We start from the raw sequence: 21006 nt of genomic DNA on the forward strand, positions 1-21006 counted from the left end.
ATCTAAGAAGAATGTCTTATCCTATAGCTGCTGAAGATTTCAAGGATGTTTTTGGGAAATTTTTCCACGTGGTATTTCCAGAGCAATGAAGGTGTTCGCTTAAATCACTTTGCTGTTTAACATCCCCTTTCTCCATTAAGGTTTTGGTTGTAATCACAGATGTGAATGATTGTGCTCCCGAATTTCATCAGTCGATTTACAACAAAGTCGGTGTTCCTGAAACAGTTCCTATGACAACTGCACTTCTCCAAGGTTAGTGCTCCTGAAACCATTTATTACATTCACTGTATTTTTCTCCCTTACACTACTTAGAATTCAGTTCAGAAAGGAAAATTACCTGTCCCAGTGTGGGTAGTTGCAGCTTTCTGAAGGCAGATGGCATTTTGTAGAATCATGCTGTTTATTTACTACTGCCACAGCCCAAACAATTTTGGGGGACAGGAAGGCAAAGGAAACAGATTTTCTTTGTGGGATTTTGAAGTAACAGAACTTTGTTGTGGTTGGTATTACAGCAGCAGGCTCATAGTAGCAGTCTTGCTACATTTCTTGAAGGAAGAGAGTGATCCTGGATCAGAAGTTATGGGCACCTCAGCTCACCTTCTCTGCCTGTCTCTGAGAGTCCTGTGTGGGCTTGCTGTAGGAATTTTGCTCTCTTGCATTAAAAGCCTCTTGTAGAGTTTAACTGTTCTATGTGAGGTTTCGTTTGGATCCTTGACAGGAATACTTTGCTTCTTCCCAATGGAAACAAGAACTTGTGCTTCAAGTGGTAGTGCTCTGTAAAATATAGCTGTAAAACAAATTTGTGTCAACTAAGCAGTTGTGCAAGGGCCTTGTACATAAACTTTCTCTAAATCTTGAGGGGGAAAAGGAAATTAAACTGCAGGAAAATTGCTTTTCCCTAGTAAATAGGATTTTATAGCCTACTATTCTGCTTAGTGGTTTATGCTGTACTAATTGTACTTTGTCAGTTACTGTTCTGGTAACTGTGCTTTTAGCATAGATTTTTGTAGGTTATTAATAGGATTTGACAAACACATAATGTGCATCAGTTGAATAATATATGTAAATATTCCATCTTTAATTGCACAGTGTGTGATCTCAGTGATTTTAAGTCAGCAGTGTAGGTCGGGTGGACATGAGAATATTCTCTATGTGGGAATATATTCTTGATCGTACAGGACTCTTTAAATCCAGGAAAGTTGAGATCAAGTGTCTAAATTGTCCCAGGGAATTCACTTTTGTTTTTTTTAAATGACTTATTTTTGAGTAAGGGTTAGTTCACTAAAAAGCACAGGGGACAGCATAGTTTTCTGGCTGGTTTCAAGCACCAAATCCTGCTACAGTAGTAGTAAATGTACTTAACATTCCAATTCACTAACTTTGATCTACACAATGTCTTTCTCTTCTCATAGTGACAGCCACTGACTGTGATTCAAAGGAGAATGCCCAGTTGCTGTATTACACACTGAGCCAAGACTTCAGCATTTCTTCTCATGGCACTATTTTTCCAGCAACACGGTTGGACTATGAGCGACCTAACCACCTTTATGAGTTCATCATTATGGCTGTAGATCAAGGGGAAGAGCCCAAGACTGGGACAGCAACTGTTAGGATCCATATCTCAAATGTGAATGATGAAGCACCCGAGTTTTCTCAGACAATGTAAATACATATTCTTTGGCCTCTGTTATCTTTTACTGTTGCTTTTTGTATTTTGGTTGAAAGGCTGATCACAGGATGGTAACTGGTTTGGTTCAATCAAAGCTGAGAGCTGGACTGATGAACGTGGGGGTGATATTTTGACTCTGAGGCTCTCAGTAAAAAAAAAAAGGTAGTATATAGGCAATCTCTTTTGACAGATTTTGCACTTTTATTTTTTCCCCTATGTACTGAAAGATATGGTGCAGTAATTTCAGATTATACAGTTCAGGAGAACCCCTCCACCACCAAAGGAAATCAGGCAGAAAAAACAGGCAACAGAGTTGTTGCCATTAGCCTTCGTCCAGAGACATGGAGGAATTTTGCCTTTTAATTAGGCAGTTCAAACTTAAGAGTCAGCAGTCTGCATCCCTGGTTTATAGTTGTCAAAGAAAAATCCTTAGATAACACAATCCTAAATGGCAACTGAATTACAAAATCCACAAGATAAATGCCAATAGGTGGAGTTCACTTAATTTCGCTTAGTCCTATGCCCTACAAACTGTATGTATATATTTTTTTCTTCTAAAGCTCCTGTAAGCACTTTTCTTCTATAGTTGGGGCTCAGAAGCATCTGAAGCAATGCCAGAAGTACTGGAAACTTGCACTGATGTTAGAGACTTAATAATGGAATTTCTAGTCAGCCTTTGTACCAGCCTTCTACTCTTAAAAGTAGAAGTTGCTCAGAACAAAACCGAGGCAAAGATTTCAGTGATGCTAACCTTGGGGTTTAGCTGAACAAAACAGCAAAGCTCTGACAGTTCTTGTTTTATGTGAGGATAACCTCTGGCTTCAAAATTTTGTGTCTTTCCTTTCTTTTCTAAACATTGCTTAGGAGATATGGCTTGGAAAATGTGATCTTTTGTAATTTATTTGGTCTCTTTATATTTTCAAATACTAAACCAGGATAGGTTTCTCACTCTTCCACCAACGCCTGTTTTTCATTTATTTATTTGTTTTACTATTCAGAGACATTGAATATTATCTGCATTTGTTCCTAATATTTTAATCAGAAGCGAGTGATGTTATTAAAGATGCTGTAAACATATCTAACCAACTGGAAGCAGAAAATGTAGTTTAAAAAAATCCCTGACAGCTCTTGTACTTAAAGTTTACTGAAGCATATGATTAAAATTAATATTATTTTCGATTACCAAACCTTCACAAGAAGCTTTTCTGTTCTCTGTGCAAGAGCAGGGAAGCTACTGTTGTGTGTATGTGTAGATAGGCACTGGAATTGAATTCATCTCCTGGAATGCAAATTATCTCAAGTTTTTGGTTAATTAGGCTTTGATTTTGCTTTGTCTTTCTTGTTATGAAAAGAATCTTGAACCCAGAGGTAAATTTCAGACAGAACTTAGCTGAAATTTTCCATGAAATAGAATCATTGTGAACACATGTAAATTGGGGCCTGTTGAGAGACTGTTTGCAGTTAATGTTCTGCTCTGTGGCAGTCTAATACAAATCTAGGTGATGATGTTGTCCTTCCAGCCCTTTGTTTAAACAGATTTGCAGTTGAGTATAAACTCATGATTCCTTGCCATGAGCTTTCTTTCATCACAGTTATTCTTTATCTCAGTTATGAAATGCTTAAGGCAATCACTCTGTTTCATGTTGTCAGTTTTTACTTTCTCTTTTTTAAGAGATCTGTTCTGAACTCCTCTCTCCCTGTATTTCATGTAAAAAATTATCAGTATTACTGTTCAATTGCTTTTCAAATGCAGAGTTAAGACAGTGTCTTGAGGGCTGTGACTGAGCTAAACCAAAATAATTTACTTCTCTTACTTCATTGCATATAAAATTGGGGGAAGAAAAGAAGCTGTTTCTTATTCATTGAAAACACACATATCTTGACAACAAAAGTGAAGGGAAAGGTTTTCTGTGCATCCATTTTCTTTTCCTTTAATTTTTTTGCTATTCTCAGTATATGGCCAGTGGGTCCATAAGCACTCTAACCCAGTGGTGCATCTGTATTATGTTGGATACAGTCAGCTGCAGTTCATTCTTGTGGCTGAGCTTTGGGATATCTACTGTGGACAGGCCTGGCGGATGCTTAGTCTGACCCACACTCAATCCAGTCAGATAAAATAATAAATATTTGGGACTTTGCTAAAGCAGGGGGCTTTTCTACTCCAGAGAGCATTAAGCTTAGGCTGATAATGCCTCTTAAGAGCTTAAAATGTCAGTGATGTGTCTGGACTTGAGCAGAGATTTTTGTAAAACTGACATTATGCACATATCCTCCACATCTCGCTCTCACCTTAGTCCTGTTGGGGCAAAGACTGCACTGAGAGCCTTTTGGGGGCTTGTGTCAGAAACTGCTGTAACAAAAACTGCTTTAACTTAGCAAATTGCTTGGAAGTTTGCTTGGAGTCTGTGATTCATGAAGCTCATTTTTTTACATTAAAAAACCCAAGTGAATTCTGCATTTAGCACAAGTCTTGTTGCACAGCTCAGCTTCAAGGCTGTGGTACTGCTGGAAGTTTGCAGTGGGAATCTGTGGTGGTAACACCAGAAAGATGTGAATGGTTGGATAGATTATCAATGCTATAATTTCACTGCTTAACAAAAAAGCTTCCTATCAGTGTAATTTTATTAGTAAATTACAAATCCCTGCAGTGTCCTTTGAATAGGTAGGTAGTAGGTGTTGTAAAGCTTCATTCTCTATTTATTATATTGCTGTTTGCATTCATAAATGTGCTGTTGTTTGGGTTTTTTAACAGCTACAGGAGTTTTGTTTCTGAAGATGCAGGCCCAAACACTCTAATTGCTACAGTTAATGCTGTTGATCCTGATGGAGATGGTGTGACATATGATATTCTGTCTGGGAATCAGAAAGGGAACTTTGTTATTGACCCTAAGAAAGGTAATTATATATTAGCTCTTTGCTGCTGTGGTCATAATGTTGATTCTGTTGTGATGCACCTTGAATTTGGTCTTGTTATCAAATTGAATAGCATATGCTATCTTTGAAGCTTAATTTTAAAAGTGCAGGGAAAGAACGCATATACTCTTATAATAGTAAAAAAAGGGTATAGTTTCCTAAAATCTGTGTATAATTGACCTCTCTTACTTGTTCAGTGTTTGCTTTCAGTCATAACTTAATAGAGAGCATTGTTATAGATAACAGGTAGCTTAAGAGGCAGTAACTTAACAGAGAATGTTGTTATTATTGATAACAGGGTGACATTCCAAAATGTCAGACAAGTATCTGAATAGCATTTAATGTAGGAAACTGGACATCTGGGATTTTAAATGAGGCTTTTCCCACCCCATGCTTGTGTCAATGTGCTGATCGTGCTGGTGAGAGCAAATATTTCTTGGCTGAGCTCACCTGTGTTCTACTGACACAAAATGATGTGTTTGTAGGTGGAATGAGACTACCAGTTTTATTTCAGTGAAGATAAAAGTATATAAGATGTGAACTAAAGAAGTATATTTTTCCTTTAAGGCTAAAATCATTCACATGACCAGTGTTATTTAGCTAAGAATGCTGCATGCATGAGGAAAAAAAGATGTGTGGAGAATACTTCACAGTTTAAGGCATTTGTTCTGAAATGTCAATTTTTGCATCTTTTTCTTTTCAATAGTCACATATTTTCAAAATATGAAAAGAAATAAAGGTTCCCACCACATTGGTGTCATCATTAAAAAAAAAAAAAAAGAAAAAGTGCACAGACACCAACATCTACGTAGGTTGGCATGATTAATAGGATTTATTTGCTGTTGATTGCTTGAAAAAACAGAAGAGGATGTTTTGAGACTGAAACAGGCAAACAGATTGAAATCCCATTGAAGGATTGAAGTAACTTAATTAACTTCAGTTAAACTACTTTGTATTTTGAACTGCAGTCAAAATCTGAACTTAGATTTTCCAACACAGAAGAGTTGAATATATTAGAAGGAGTAAGCTGCCCTTAGTTATTCCTTCACTTTATTTCATAGAGTTCACTTAACATGAAATTTTAATTTCAATGCAATCATGGTTTTGCAATATTAATGTTAGATTCTGAAATGCTCCCTAAAATATGGTCTGCAGGTAACTTGCAGGTGTTGAATCCTGACCTTGAGTTTACTATGAGCTCCTTTATTTCCTTTCTGACTTAAAAATAGGGATGCAGGTTCCAAGAGTTGAATTTCTACAGATGCTTTGGCACCTGAAGAGGAACAATGTTTTTGAAAGTGTCTAATTGCTACAGGATTAATATATCTGACACTTCTGAAAATCATTTTTGTAAGAAACAGATTTTTTTGGTCAAAGCATCTTAACATTTGATTGGTAGCATCTCTTGGGATTACCTCCACAGTTTTAATATAGCAAATCATGTATTGGTACATTTATACTTTTTTGCCAATTAATTTTATAGTCTTTGAAACTTAATTTTAGGAACATCAGCATTTTTTCCAGAACACTTTTGGGCTTTTGTTGCTGAATAAACCGGTAAAGGTTTATACAGTGGTTTGCAGCAGTTTCTTTTCAGAAATGATGTCAGGGGAATAGTCTGTACCCTCTTGAAGCAGAAATGAGGAGGTAAAGTGGTGAAGTGTCAAGGATAAGTGCCACAGCTAAAACAATATATTTGTAACCAAGTTGAGTGACATTGATGCTGTGAAAATACTCTGTTATAATGACAATTGTGATTATTCCTGATGAATAACAGATGCAATGGATGGATGGTGGAGCAAAGGAATGACAGCCCCTTTCTGCAGGATCTCAGGCAGCTGTAGTCCCTTTTGCTTTTGTAGCACTTCTCTTTCTGCCAGTGCCTCTGTGTCCTGTCCAGCAGGATGTGTCCTGCGGGGAATTTTGAGAGTGGCAGAACAGAGGTTTCTGAGACTGTGCCTTTGTAGCTCAGTGCTGCTGTGACTGTGCTACAGGAAGGTAAACTTGAAGTGGTTTCAGTTGAGCTGTCCACAGCAGCTGCAGATTGATGAAAGCTATTATGTGCAGGTCAGCTGAGTTGTGGCTGTTGTCTGAGTTTGTTCTGTAGACATACCTGCAGACAAACCTGTTGTGATGTCTTAATTTTGTTTTAATATGGGACTGCAGTAAAAACACCATGGTTAAATTACACTGCAGCAGTGTTATGGTTTATTGGTGAATAGGTAAGCCAGAATGCTTTGTTGTCATGCTTACTGGTGAGAAGAATAATGGGAATGGGTTAATGCAGCAAAAGCCCACAACCTGTTGTTTTTACAGGGCTAGTTAGACTTCGTGCAAGCCCATTTCCTGAGCTGCAGGGGACAGAGTATGTTCTGAATGTCACAGCTACCGATGATAACGCCTCTGGAGGGCCCCATCCTCTCACAAGTACTGCCCAGGTTGTTGTGAAAATTGATGATGTCAACAACAACAAACCTGTCTTTCAGAAGGTAAATATATGAGCCTCTGTCATTTGTACTGGACTATGTAATAAATGTTTTCATGCTGTTGGCACTGCAGGTGTGCAGCAGATGAGCTGTTCAGGAGGTGCTCTGCTTCCCTCTCTCTTTGAGTCCTGTCTTCTCCTTCTTTTCCATCCCTCCCTAAGGCTTTCGGGGTTTGTTCTGCTCTTGTGGCAGAACAGCTCCTGTGAGCTCCTGTCTGTTCCCTGAGCCACACCTCGTCTCTGGCATTTCAGAGGATGAGGCCAAGTGAAACACTTTTGGAGATCTTGTGTGATACATGTGAGGAGGCATCCATAGGAATAGCTATCTATGGAGTGGGCTTGTTCCAAAATACTCCAAAATACCTCTTGAAATTACATAGGCTTCCTTTGATGATTGTGTGTCTGAAACTAATGAAAGAGAAAAGAATGAATGTTTTAGCTTAAATAGTGAAGTACTGTAAAAAATAAATGCTTGAATTTGGTTTCATAATGTTAATTCATATTAAAGATCTATTGTCTAAAAATTTCAGGTGTGGTACTGATGGCTCAGATGTTGATGGGCTATGTGGCATATTTTGAAAAGTCAGTGACTGTTCATATCAGTCTTGGAAATTCTTAGTAACCTCTCCTTGACAAAATTACTTTATGTAGAAATCCCTTTTTGATCAAAGCAGTTCTGTGGCTTGGGCAAGTGTGTGCCCTCTTTTTTATTAGACTTTTGTTAATATAGAAAAATATTTGCATTTGGAAGCAACTTTAACTTTTTCTCCAAATATTTGCATTAGGTGGAGATGCTCAGTGGCCTCATGTTGTGTGTTGGTTGTATAACCACAAAATAGCAAGGGAAATCTAAGTTAATCATGGTACAGATAAAGCTTTAACAGCAGAGCATGGCAATGAAAGTGTAGGTAAATAATTATTTCTTTTTTATCCCTGCTAGTACATATTTAAATCAAATGGCAAGGGAAGTCCTTGAATTTTCTCTTCATTTAATTTTTCTTTCTTTCTCTTTCTCCCCTCTCTTAGTGCCAGTATTATCGGGAGCATGCTTCTGTCCTGGAAAACCAGCCTTCAGGGACTGTTGTTCTGCAGGTTGAAGCCACTGATGCTGATGAAGGAGCCAATGGTATAGTGAAATATGGCTTGATGCACAGAGATGGTGTCCTACCAGCATTTAGTATTCATCCTGACACAGGTAAAGCAAATGTCAGAACTGGTAATGGCATAGAGAAACCACCATGATGGAGAAAAGGCTTAGATAAAATCAGACTTCAGGCTTTTTCACTTGGGAGTTTTGACAGTAGACCAAATATGAACTGTATTAACTGCATGAACAAATATTCCATGAAACTTAAGTTTCACACATGTCCAGTACTGAACTAAAACTGGTGTTTTCCTTGAAAGGTGGAAATTCTGCTCAGTGGAGTAACTTGTATGTTTTTGTAACTGGTTTTAAAAAACCCAAACAAACATATTTTAGGTGCACATTATCCTGCAACATTGCTAATGGCATATAAATGATTTATCCAAATGACATTAGTCTTGCAAACAACAAAGGAACTAAATCTTAGAAGGCCAAAACTAAGTTCAGGCAGAATTTCTGGAGGATAAAAGACATGAAACATTCCTAGAGCTGTACTTACAGCTCTTCAAAAGAAATATTTTTTTAGAAACTCATTCTCTTAGTTTAGTACTTATCTCCATTTTCTGAACTTAAATTATACTTCAATTCTAATTCAAATTCCTATTGTGTGTAGATGTAGGTGTAACTGAAGTTTGAATCTGCCTGAGCAGTACAATATCAGCTGTTGCATTTGTTACATCCCAGGGTTGGATCATTGAACCTGAAGTTCATGTTATAGGTATACTTAACCTATATTGCATAGTATCTCAATGTATTGACAGAAAAGTACATATCTGCATGTAGAATATTGCCAAATACACAGAATTTTAACTCTTCGGTATTTCATTTGTTTTCAGGAATTCTGACAACTCTTCAGGTATTTGATCGAGAAAAACAGAGGGAATATCCCATCACTGTGACAGCAACAGATCAGGCAGCGGAGCCACTCATTGGAATATGTCAGATAAATATTGTCATCCTGGACCAAAATGACAATGACCCCAGATTTGAAAACACCCACTATGAATGTAATTGAGAGTCATTGGATAGAGTTTCAGTGCCCTGAGTGTGAGCGTACCCCATGTCTCAGATCTTTGGGTTTTTGCCTTTCCTGGCAGTAGAAAATGTGACAAACTGTGATGCAGCTAGAGATGCACTTTGCTTATTTAATTGCAGAGCTGTTATTCTGTGTAATGTGTGATGTAACAAGTACAGCCTTAGCTCATAGGCTTGCCTTATGGGAAAGTTCCTTGGAACAATAGCCATGTCATTCATACAGAGCAATTATTTTCTGAGTTAAAAGACAATTAAAAGAAGTATCTTAAAAGAAATAAGAATTCCAGATTATGAATGGGGTAATATGAAGTTCAGATATGATCTGTAGTTCTGGAGTGATAGCAGCCATTTAAAATCCTCTGTGTGTGTGGCCATTGTTCCAAGGAAGAGAAAGTTATACTAAAGTAATAAGGTATGGCAGTTATTTCTTTATGACTTAAAAAGATGTCCATGGTAGTTTAGCAAATTAATGATCAGTTTGAAATATCCTTTCCTTACATTAGATTTCCTAAGAGAGGACACAAGAGTTGGGACCAGCTTCCTGCGTGTGGCAGCCCGTGATGATGACTACAGCTCAAATGCTGCCATTACATATTCCATAGCAAATGATGAACCAAATTATTTACAGATTAATCCTACCACAGGCTGGGTGTTTGTGAACCAACCCATATCTCAGGTATGGTGCTTGCTTTCCTTTTTAAGCTGACTATTTCAGTATATCCTAGGAGGGACTGAGGTCATGAGTTTGGGTTACCCCTTCAGGTTAAAGGATCAATACAGCTATTTAAATTAAACATGAGTCTAAGGCTTTTAGCTGTTGGGTTCATTGACTGTGAATTGCATATGAGCAAGTCCTGCTTTCAGCTGGGAAGCAGCAGCTACAGCACTGCCTCTGAGACTTGCTCTTCCCATTTCCCTGCCTTTGGCATACTAATTCCAAGGCCTGGAGGGCTGAGGTCCTAAGCAGAGGAGCAAGAACCCAAGTGGAGGACTTCACTGTGTTAACAGGCAATGAGTCAAGACACAAACCTGAATGGGAACAAGGGTGAAATTTTGGTCCTGATACAGATTCCCAACTTGATATATGTCAGTTTTGGTGGATTAAGCATAGGTGTACCTCAGGAAGGTGAAAGCATAATTCATGTAGTTATCTAAAATTGATCAGTTTCAGCTATTTCTAAATACCTACACAAGCAGTTGGATATATTCAGGTTTTAAAGTAATTTATTTTGAAATGGAAACACTGTTGCAGATATCAGTCTTCAAATAGATATTTTTAATACTGACATTTAACTTCTAAGTAACTGACACACAAAAGTTTGGTGAAGGGGTATTATTTTAATATATTTTCTTTAATGAATCAAAGAACCCTACAGACCTAATAACAAGAACTATTAATAGGTAAGCTTAAGAACTCAGGAGTTCTACAAAGTAGGTTTTTTGGTTCAGTTTGGTTTTAAATTTTGTGTCACATTTGCTTAGGTTTATTGAGACAAATAACAAAATTTTCCAACAATTTTCAGTAAAGGAAATAGAATTTTCATCAAATTTCACCTATTTCATATTTTGAATTCAGCTGCAGGTGTTATTTTTCTGTGTAGGTTATTTTAAGTGTGCCTTTAATCTTATGTATTAATGTATTTTGGAGGCCTGCTCAAACCTTTTTTACTGTTCAGAAGTCATCTATAATTCGAGAGATTACTGCTACAGATGGAGGCAACAGGAGCAGTAAAGTGGAACTTTCTGTAACTGTAACCAGTGCAAAAAACCAACCTCCACAGTGGGAAAGAGACAGTTATGAAGTTGTTATTCCAGAGAATACTACACGGGATGCCTCAATTTTGGTAAGGTTGGGACAGGCTTGTTTGTCTGTCTGTAGCTCTCAGGCTGAACATTGTTTATTTGCTTAAATATAGTGAGCTTTTATAAGAGTTTTGTGGTTTTTAGCTGACTATCTGGGAGAGTCAAAGCACAAAAGCTTTTAGAAGTGTTGCTGTACTTACAGAAGTGTTGATTACACACACTTTTTGAACTGTGCAGACGATCAAAGCAACTTCTCCCCTTGGAGATCCCCGTGTCACTTACAACCTGGAAGAGGGGCTTGTCCCAGAGGCCAACATGCCAGTTCGTTTCTACCTCACTCCAAACAGACATGATGGCTCTGCTTCAATCCTGGTAGCTGAGCCACTGGATTATGAAACGACAAAGAGCTTTCTGCTGCGGGTCCGAGCACAGAACGTGGCTGCAGTTCCTCTGGCAGCATTCACCATGGTCTATGTTAATGTCACAGGTGTGTGAGCTGTTCAGTGATGTCACAGTATAATCCTGTACTGCTTTCCTTTAAAGTTTTATAGTTTTCTCTTTGCGTGCTCTTTTTGGTGTTCTAGATGTCAATGACAATGTCCCATTCTTCACTTCATCTATTTATGAAGCCTCAGTAACAGAGGGAGCTGATGTGGGGACATTTGTCACTCAGGTGTCTGCCACTGACCTTGACCTTGGTCAGCATGGTGAGGTAAGAAAGTGGGGACCTTCATCTCTCCTGATGAAAGCTGTGGAATAACTTCTGCATGAACAATGGCTAAATAGTCTGGATATCTTCAGCCTAGAAAAGGGATGACTAATAGGGAAATGTAGAGTGAAATAAAGTAGTTAATTACATACTTGTCTATGTTGCAATGTGAAAAATGCTGTAGGTGTGAGGCAGAAAACAAAGAGGAAATATTTAGACAAACTGTAGCTCAGATGAAATTCTTGCTGTAGAATTCTCTGGTCTGGAAGTTCTACATGAGCCTAAAATGAGATTGGATAAACTAATGGAAGAAAAGCTGTGTTAAAAGCTTCTGTTAACTGGAAATCATTGGGGTACTTCAAACTGAATCCTTACAAAATATGGCAAGTTAACACCCAAAGTGAACGTATTCCTTGCTGATTAAAAAACCAGAAAGTAGATACATCCTTAGAACAAGAGTGCAAGCTGAAGTCAAGTCACAAAAACATGTATGTAATAGATACTGAGCAGGTTCAAATGCAGCTCACCTGTGGCTGTTGTATTAGTACTTGGGATCTTTAGCCAAGTTTGAGTGCTGCAGCACAAGCACTGCACAAATGTGTGCTAGTGAAATCAGGAGCTGATCAGAAAAATTATTTTCCTTTACAGATCAGCAGTCAAGGAAGTTAATTGGCTTTAGACCAGGTTGCTGAAGCTGCAGTTTTACCCATCTTCCTTGGCCTGATCAAGTATTCGTGGATGAGACTGTTCTTCCTCTCTTTAAGTACTAATCTAGTTGTGAACTATCCAACAAAAGAAAAGTATATGTTAACAATTTCTTTTTAATCCTGTAGATAACTTACTCCCTGTTACATGACAGTGGCAGAGACTACGCCTCTTTTCGCTTGGACCCCCAGACAGGCTCCATATACACCACCTCAGTGTTTGACAGGGAGGAGAAGGGCTCCTACCTTCTGGAAGTCACCTCAGTGGATGGGTCTGAATCAGCTCGACCTGGAAAGCATGGGAAGCCAAACTCTGGTAAGAGACAGATGGCTGTGCTAAGTGTGATATTATCTGGATTGTGTCTGAAAACAGAAGCTCTGAAATACAGGATTAAATGGTAATTTCTGGGTTTTTTCACAGCTTGTGTTTTGGTTTCACACCTGTTGTTTTGGTTTTGTGGTGGCTTTTTTTCCGTTTATCCGTGCAACAGTTGTGTCAGAGCTCTGTCAGAGCTTGATGATCAAGCAAGCTTTTTGTTCTGAAATTAAAGAAAATCCTACAGGCCTTCATATTTAGAGTTTAGAGAGTATTTCCTAGCTAGCAACGATGTGCCTATTATCTATAGGATGCAAATCTTTGGGCAGTGGAAGTGTTTCTCAAAGCACTGCATATGGTCCTGTATTCAATCCAAAGTCATTATGAAGCAGGAACGTTCAAGATAGAAAATCCTTTTCTCAATTGATCACCCTGCTTAAATAAAAACTTAAGATTTTGTGGCTTCAGGATGAAAAGTTATGACTAAACACTGTACAACTGCCATATTAGGCATCAATTATTCATGTATTATCTGTTTAAACAAATTGGATGTGACATTCATTTGATACTCAAGTGCTTTTGAGTAATGTTGGTATATATATGGTCCTCAGCCCTAAGGGTTTGTTTCTGTATTGTCTGCATATTTGTCTTCGTGTAATGTGCAGGCAGACAGGTTAAGGGATTGTAGCTGACAGAAGTGGCACAGCTGGGGGTTTGAATCTCTTGCTGCTTGTGTCTCCAGACACGGCCTATGTGCGAGTTTCCATCAGTGATGTGAACGACAACCAGCCAGTCTTTGCCCAGAGTGTCTATGAGGTGAACGTGGATGAGGACCAGGATGTGGGATCCACCATCCTTACAGTCAGTGCTAACGATGAGGATGAAGGTAAAGCATTGGAATCCCCCACAGCTCTGTCCAAAGTATTAATCTGTTGATCTCAGCACACCAAGACATATTTGGTGGTGTTAGAATGGGAAATGTCTTTTTGTCTCTAGGTTTTAAAACTTCTTGAAGTGTGAACTATCACGCATGAACATTAGCTCATAATGGAGCTGTGAGGCACAATCTCTTATTTCAGGAGACGTGCATTAATGTGGGATGATAGGAGATAATTTCTGTGCCTGCAGATTCAAATTTTTTATATATCAGATCATTTTCTTACAAACGGGTGCCAATAAAAATGTCCTGCTTAACTAGAATAAGTCAGACTTGATTTCAGTGAGATTCATTTGCTTTCTCTATGATGGACAGTATAGTTTGTTTGTTTTGTTTATTTTCTAAAATTTGAACCTAGACTTCCTGAATGCATATGATGAATTTTAGCTACACTGTTTTATCCACAAATCAGCCAGAAATTCAGCCACTAATCATGTAAAAGTAAGTACATAACCAGTGCTCATAAAAGAGAGAGGGATTAGTACATGCTTCCATCTTTTGACCATGGAGCACTGCTAATTCAGCCTCACTGTATGGTGAAACACTACTTTTTTTTGTTATTGCACAAGTCCCAAAGGACTGTTCTATCAGTGTGTTTGTGCAGTGCAGGGAAATCCTGACTGCACTGGATTCCTCCCACTCTGTAGGAGGCTGAGGCAAATGTGGTACAGATGTACTGCAGAAGGATTTACCTACTCAAGGAACTTTCAGTTTGGTGCTTAGGCTGCCTGTAAATCTACTGTTTAGTGTTGGACAGGGGACCTGATGTGATGGATATGTGGCACTTCATTTCTACCCTCTAAATAAAGTAAAAACAGAATTATTACTTTATTGCAAAGACACGTTTTGTAGAGACAAACTACAGTTGGACACATCAGAACTGAAAATGCTGATAAATAATCTGACATAGCTGCATGTTTTAAAAGACCACAAAAATGATAAAAATAATACCACTTATCAGTTATTGTATGATTTGTACTTCATGTCAACATCCCATGCATCAGTCTGCTTCAAGAAATGTGTTTTCTGACGCTGTTGGTAATTGACAGGAACAAATGCTAAATTACGGTATCAGATCACAGCTGGAAACACAGGAGGAGTGCTGGATGTAGATCCAGAAACAGGAGCCATTTTCATTGCCCAACCACTGGACTATGAAGAAACAAAAATGTATGAGATCCACTTACTGGCCTCTGATGGGAAATGGGAAGATTATGCAGTTATCATCATCAACATCATGAATAAAAATGATGAGGCTCCAGTTTTCTCTATCAATGAATACTATGGAAGTATAATTGAGGAACTGGATGCGTTACCAGTCTTTGTACTGCAGGTAGTGTATGCAGTTTCAGAGATTATAATATTTCCATGAAAAAGCACAGATTACTGTGGTACAATTATGTTAAAAATAACTCAGCACATATATATTTATATATTAGTGAAGTTCAATTTTACTAAGTTTTTTTGTCACTGGAAGAGAAGAAATGGACTTTTGTAGAAAAAAGAATTGCAGGGATAGTTAAGTAGGATAAACAGGATGGATCATTTATTGATCCTGAAAAGCAAATAATTGACAATTTAAAGTAGCTATCAGAATATCGTATTTAAATTACCTGTATGAATATGAAAAATACAATATTATTTTAGTACTAAAATTTTTAAGTTGTTAACATAGTTAAAATGCTTATTTGCCTGCCCTGAATTGTCCCTGTGTTTGCTGTTCTGTGGCATGCACATATTAATAGCATGTCATATGCTTTTGCTTCAACTCCTTTAGAGTGGAGCAGCATATAGGATGTGATGCAATCACTGCATATTTCATACTTTCTATGTTGTTTGGTTTTTTTTGAAACTTTTGTAGGTTCTGGCCAGTGATCCTGATAGTGGCGTTGATGGAGGAGATTTGAGATATTCCTTGCACGGGTATGGTGCAGGTGATATTTTCACAATAGATGAGAAAACAGGCAGCATTTACTCACACGAGAGGCTGGACCGGGAAGAGAGAGCACTGTGGAGATTCATTGTGTTGGCTACTGATGAAGGTGGAGGAGGACTTACAGGGTTTGCTGATGTGATTATCAATGTGTGGGATATAAATGACAATGCCCCCATGTTCACGTGCATGCCTGATGACTGCAACGGGAATGTCTTTGAAAACTCTCCTGCAGACACCTTAGTCATGGAAATGGGTGCAGTCGATCGTGATGATCCAGATGTTGGTCTTAATGCTGTCCTGACCTACAGGATAACAGACAATGTGAGGAACGAGTTCGGTACTGACATGTTTAATATCAATCCCAATACTGGTACCATCCATGTGGCAGGGGGACTGCTAGACAGAGAGAGGACTGAGAGTTATTTTCTTACTGTTGAAGCAAGAGATGGGGACGGGCTAACAGGAACGGGCACTGCCACTGTCTGGGTTGCGGACGTCAATGATAACGGTCCGAAATTCACGAAGAAGTTGTGGCAGGCAGCAATTCCTGAGAACAGTGCCATCGACTCAGAAGTCCTGCAAGTGTGTGCTACAGATGCAGACATTGGGGAAAATGCAGACTTAACGTTCAATATCATTGGGGGAGACCCAGATCAGAAGTTTTATATTGAGAATGACAAAGAATGGCAATGTGGCACTGTTCGACTGAAAAAAAAGTTGGATTTTGAGAATGCCCGTGAAAGACAGTTTAATCTTACTATTACTGTGGAAGACCTGGATTTTTCTAGTGTTGCAGTGTGCCTGATTGAAGTTGAAGATTCAAATGACCACAGCCCAGCTTTCCTTTCTCAGTTTATTCAGGCAAACCCTTTATTTGAAGACGTGCCTGTAGGTACTACAGTAACCACAGTGAGAGCTACAGACAAGGACTCTGATTTGAATGGGAAGATTATCTATTCTATAAAGTCAGATTCAGATCCTATGAGACAGTTTGTGGTTGACCAATATGGTCATGTGGTTGTGGCAAATGCACTGGATCGTGAAGCCATTCAGAAATACACTTTAATTGTACACGCTTCAGATCAGGGGACACCTGCCCGCACTGGAAGCGTTACAGTTTTAATTAACTTGCTTGATATTAATGACAATGGACCAAGGTTTGAGGCACCATACATGCCTGTAGTTTGGGAAAATACATTGAAGCCTGAAATAGTGCACATGAACCATACATCAAAGCTGCTTCATGCATTTGATCCGGACGGTGAGGAAAATGGGCCACCCTTTACCTTTTCATTGCCACCAGATTATCAGCATTCTTTGGATTTTTCTCTTACTGACAACAGAAACAACACAGCAACTATAACAGCTTTGAGGTCCTTTGACAGAGAAAAGCAGAAGGTGTTTCACCTGCCAATAGTTATAACAGATAGTGGGATTCCACCTATGAGCTCCACAAACACCCTGACTATAACAGTTGGGGATGAGAATGACAACTGCCATGAGTCTGGCCACAAGGAGGTCTATGTGTACAGTTACAAAGGTAAGTGCTAGCTGGATGTTATATCATAGTCTGGATATTATATCAGATTCATGAATGTAGCAGAGTTTTATACATAATTTCTCTCTTGCAGTCTGCCAATCTATTTCTTTGAAGTTTACATACTTCAAAACTGCAGCTCCAGGTCTGCAGACTCCTAAGTAAAGTGAAATAAGTGAAATGTATTTGCAAAACTCAGATCTTAGTGTGTAAAAGATTATCTACCAAAAACCTGTTAGCTGCCAATGAGTATATATTAAAATTGCAGAAAAAGCAGCATTATTATAAACCAATAAAATCTACTTTCCATTAATGAGTGTTCACCTACAGAAGGTATTTTGCAGTTATGTTTTCTGAGTTTGCGATGCCTAAATTAGAAAAAGATGTGACCAGATCATACTGTAGAAATGAGAGAATGAAGCATCTAGGGTGGCTTGGGTCCAGATTTGAACCTTTAAAATCTCCCATGTTAAACCTTGACTGTGGAATTCAGAATGTCTCCTTCCCTGGACTTGTTCCTCTTGCTGTTTAAGAAGAGTTGATTGGATGTCCCACTTCTGTGACAGCCCACAAGGGTCTGAAAAAAGGACTAATACTTGGCCCAGCTTGGTATCTTCTTGCCCTTTTCCTTTTCTCAGTCATGTCCTTCTCCCTCAGCTGTACACCACAAGATGCTCTCCCTCTTTTCCTGGGTTCCACTTGTGTGCTCTTCAGAATAATAGAGTAGCAGTGAAACATTATGAATTAACTCCTGATATGGTGATTTTTAATTTTTATTTTTTTGTCTGAGAGTTTTGTAGAGAGTTGTATTTATGTATTATTCTGGTGTTGTTTTGTGCTGTTTCCAGCTTTTCTTCTTTCATGTGACATCTCCAGTGTATTCACATTGCCAGAACTGGCAGAAATCATATGACAGGCTATGCATTGTTTTAAGAAACTTGGATCATAACCATCACTAAATTGAGTAGGAATCTGAAAATAATAAATGCAGTAATGAATGTGACAGAATATAAAGTGCACTGAAAAGCAAAAACTAAATGCAGATTTATTATAATTTATCTCAACAGGAAAATGGTCAACAACAGTGCTTGGGGAAGTGTTTGCACCAGATCAGGATGACTGGGACAATAAAACATTTCTCTCTGAAGGAAAACTGCTCAAGTGAGGATTGTATTTCTGTCAAAATGAGTAATATTTATGCTTCTGTAATTATTTTGCTCACCATGTATTTCTCTGTGTTCAGGATGTGCATAAGGCCAGGGTTATTGAGTGTATTAAGAGATGTACCTTTTGAATGCTCTTCTTCTTTTTCACTTGAGTTACTAGGTATTAAGAAATTAATGCATGAAATATTTTTTCCAAGACAATGCAGGATCGCACCATGATGTTGATTTTTATTCAGATGTCATAGTTAATTTACTTAAAAATATGTGTTCTGTAAGCTCCAGTTTAAAAATAAGCAGAGTTTCTAACACTTGCTCTCAAATGTTAGGGTTGATGGAATACAAATCCTGAATTTAAAAGCAAAGAATGGAGTCATTTCATCAAAAATGAAAGGGAATTTGGTGCTCTCCTGTGATGGCTAAATTTACAATTGCATGTGAAAACCATGACTCAGATTAGTGGAAGTTTTTTCCAGTTAATTGAAATGTTGAATTGGACACTTAATTCCTACTTAGACATTATTTGTTCATATTTTAAAGTGAGATGGTTTATGGCATAACTGTATGGTGTTTGAAAGGGAAAAGAAGGATGTGAAAGTGAGTGCAAATTTTGGTCTGTGCTGTGACTAAAAGTTTAAAAGCTTTATGTAGCCTAAAATTAAAGACTGACTTTCTGTCCATCTGCAGCCCATGGACCTGTTTCCATATTAAGAGGTTACTGTTCCATAATGGTCATGGAATATTTCCATAATTGCTAATTACTGGTCCTTTGAGGTGTCAAATGAAGATGCTGTGAGAGATTTTATACAGACTTACCCTGTTCCAGATAGAGGTGTGAGAATCTGGAATGATAAGTGTGGTTTTGTCACTTCCTACTACTGACCTCAGAGGCTTGCCCATGATGACTGTGCTGAACCACGTGGTTCAACAGCACACTGCTTTTGTTCAAATTTGGGAAAGGCTGAGTGGCAGGAACAGCTTTTTATAACATTTCCAGATTGTCATTTCTCAGTTAAGGTGGCTGAGGTGCCTTTCTGAGGTTGTTGGATAATTCCCATAAGTTTTGGTCCTGTAACCTTCATAGTAACGTTTAAGGCCTTCTGAATCATGTCAATGAATAAAGTCCTCAACTTTGATTTGTTAAGATTTCCTAACTGAAGGTTTCTGTGTAGATCTTTCAGATTAAATCAGAGGACTGGGTCTTTGCTGATGGTGGATAACACTCCTCAGGGAATATACAACTTAAGAGTTAGAGTTTCTGATGGAGTTTGTCCTGATGTTATATCTACAGTACAAATCCACATCAAAGACCTGGAAAATGAAGCCATACAAAACTCAGCCACTGTGCGTTTCTCAGGTTGGTTTTATTTGCCGGTGAGAGTTTAGATCAGCTGCTTCTCTAATTTAATGTTTATGTGGTGTAGGTATTATCATATCAATATTTGATATGCTTAACACTGTAGGGTACTTTCTGGTATGTTTCTATATTGTTAAATAAGAAATAAATTGAGAAATTAACCTCTGAGCTCCCCGTATTTCATGTTTATCTATTTTCGAATCTCATAAGCAGGTGTCACAGCAGAGGAGTTCATAAGGAGAGATGAACATGGCAAAACAAGACATGGCAAGTTCAAGGAGTTCCTTGCAAAACTGTTATCTGCTAAGCTGAGTGATGTCATTGTCTTCAGTGTGATGAACAGGGATGGAAAACAGACAGATGTGAGATTTGCAGTCCGTGCTAGCCCGGCCTATTACAGACCTGAGAAACTACATGCGGAGATGGCAGCCTTTAAAACTGAGGTTTGTTCTCTGGGGTCATCTGTGGAACTCACCCAAACACTGAATTTGCAGGGTGTATATCCCAAACCCCAGTGGAAAAATATTCTGCATCTACAGATAAGGGTTTTATTGCTTTATTGCACTCAGAACAAAAACACTTGTCAAACAAGTGTTTAATTCAAGCTTTCTCTCTTCTTTTTAGTGCCATACATACTGGTATTGTATGGTTGTACTAAGTTCTGGTTCAATGAACGTAATCACTGGGGAGCTTCAGAAGAATGGGTCTCCACTGGTGTCATGGGGTAGATACCTGTGTTTTCTCCAGTCAGTGTTTCATTGTGTAATCCCCAAATCCCCTCATCATCAGCTTGTGTTTAGACACTTGGAGTGGAGGCTTGATGCCACCTTGACAGAAATTGTACAGTACAAAGAGGTGACACTTCACAGAAAAAGTCCTGCTGGAAGGAATGTGTGGGATAGAGGAACAGTTGCAACAGGTAAGTGAGATGGAGACAACCAATCCTATGGCTGCATTAATCTCACAAAGGACAACTTCGAATACAAAGTCACACCCTCCCCCAACTTCTTTTACTGTTGTAAAGGGAAGACAGGTTTTGGATGGAAGATGTTTTCTGGCCCTTCCTGGTGTTCCCTAAGTGTCCTGCTCTCTTAGCATGCCCTATAACTCAGTTACACAGACACAGTCTGTCTTGGCCCCACCTGGATTTTTCTGTAGTCCTGCACAAAGGCAAAGTGACACTGCTCAGGTTTTCACTCACCCTGGCCATATTTGGGTTTAATACATGGTCCATCGTATGGATGATTTTTCCCAAAGAGAAATCAGCACTTTCCATTTGTGTGACTATGGTAGAGTCT

General features: G+C 38.5%; 1 protein-coding gene across 1 annotated transcript in view; it reads left to right on the forward strand.

The window, feature by feature from the left end:
• LOC309577748 (neural-cadherin-like) overlaps positions 1-21006 on the forward strand; it is a gene marked incomplete at both ends in the record, with an annotated part of 59372 nt that overhangs the window by 20484 nt on the left and 17882 nt on the right. Inside the window, 17 exons of the mRNA XM_082289967.1 lie at positions 141-252; positions 1413-1662; positions 4422-4564; positions 6899-7071; positions 8094-8262; positions 9048-9218; positions 9750-9922; positions 10923-11090; positions 11287-11536; positions 11634-11761; positions 12592-12778; positions 13521-13664; positions 14765-15048; positions 15577-17191; positions 18256-18349; positions 19524-19708; positions 19922-20151. Coding sequence (XP_082146093.1) covers positions 141-252; positions 1413-1662; positions 4422-4564; positions 6899-7071; positions 8094-8262; positions 9048-9218; positions 9750-9922; positions 10923-11090; positions 11287-11536; positions 11634-11761; positions 12592-12778; positions 13521-13664; positions 14765-15048; positions 15577-17191; positions 18256-18349; positions 19524-19708; positions 19922-20151 — 4476 coding nt within the window. The remainder of the gene's footprint in view (positions 1-140; positions 253-1412; positions 1663-4421; positions 4565-6898; positions 7072-8093; positions 8263-9047; positions 9219-9749; positions 9923-10922; positions 11091-11286; positions 11537-11633; positions 11762-12591; positions 12779-13520; positions 13665-14764; positions 15049-15576; positions 17192-18255; positions 18350-19523; positions 19709-19921; positions 20152-21006) is intronic.

The sequence above is a fragment of the Coloeus monedula genome (genome assembly GCF_965178545.1).
Source record: "Coloeus monedula genome assembly, chromosome: 13".
NCBI lineage: Eukaryota > Metazoa > Chordata > Aves > Passeriformes > Corvidae > Coloeus > Coloeus monedula.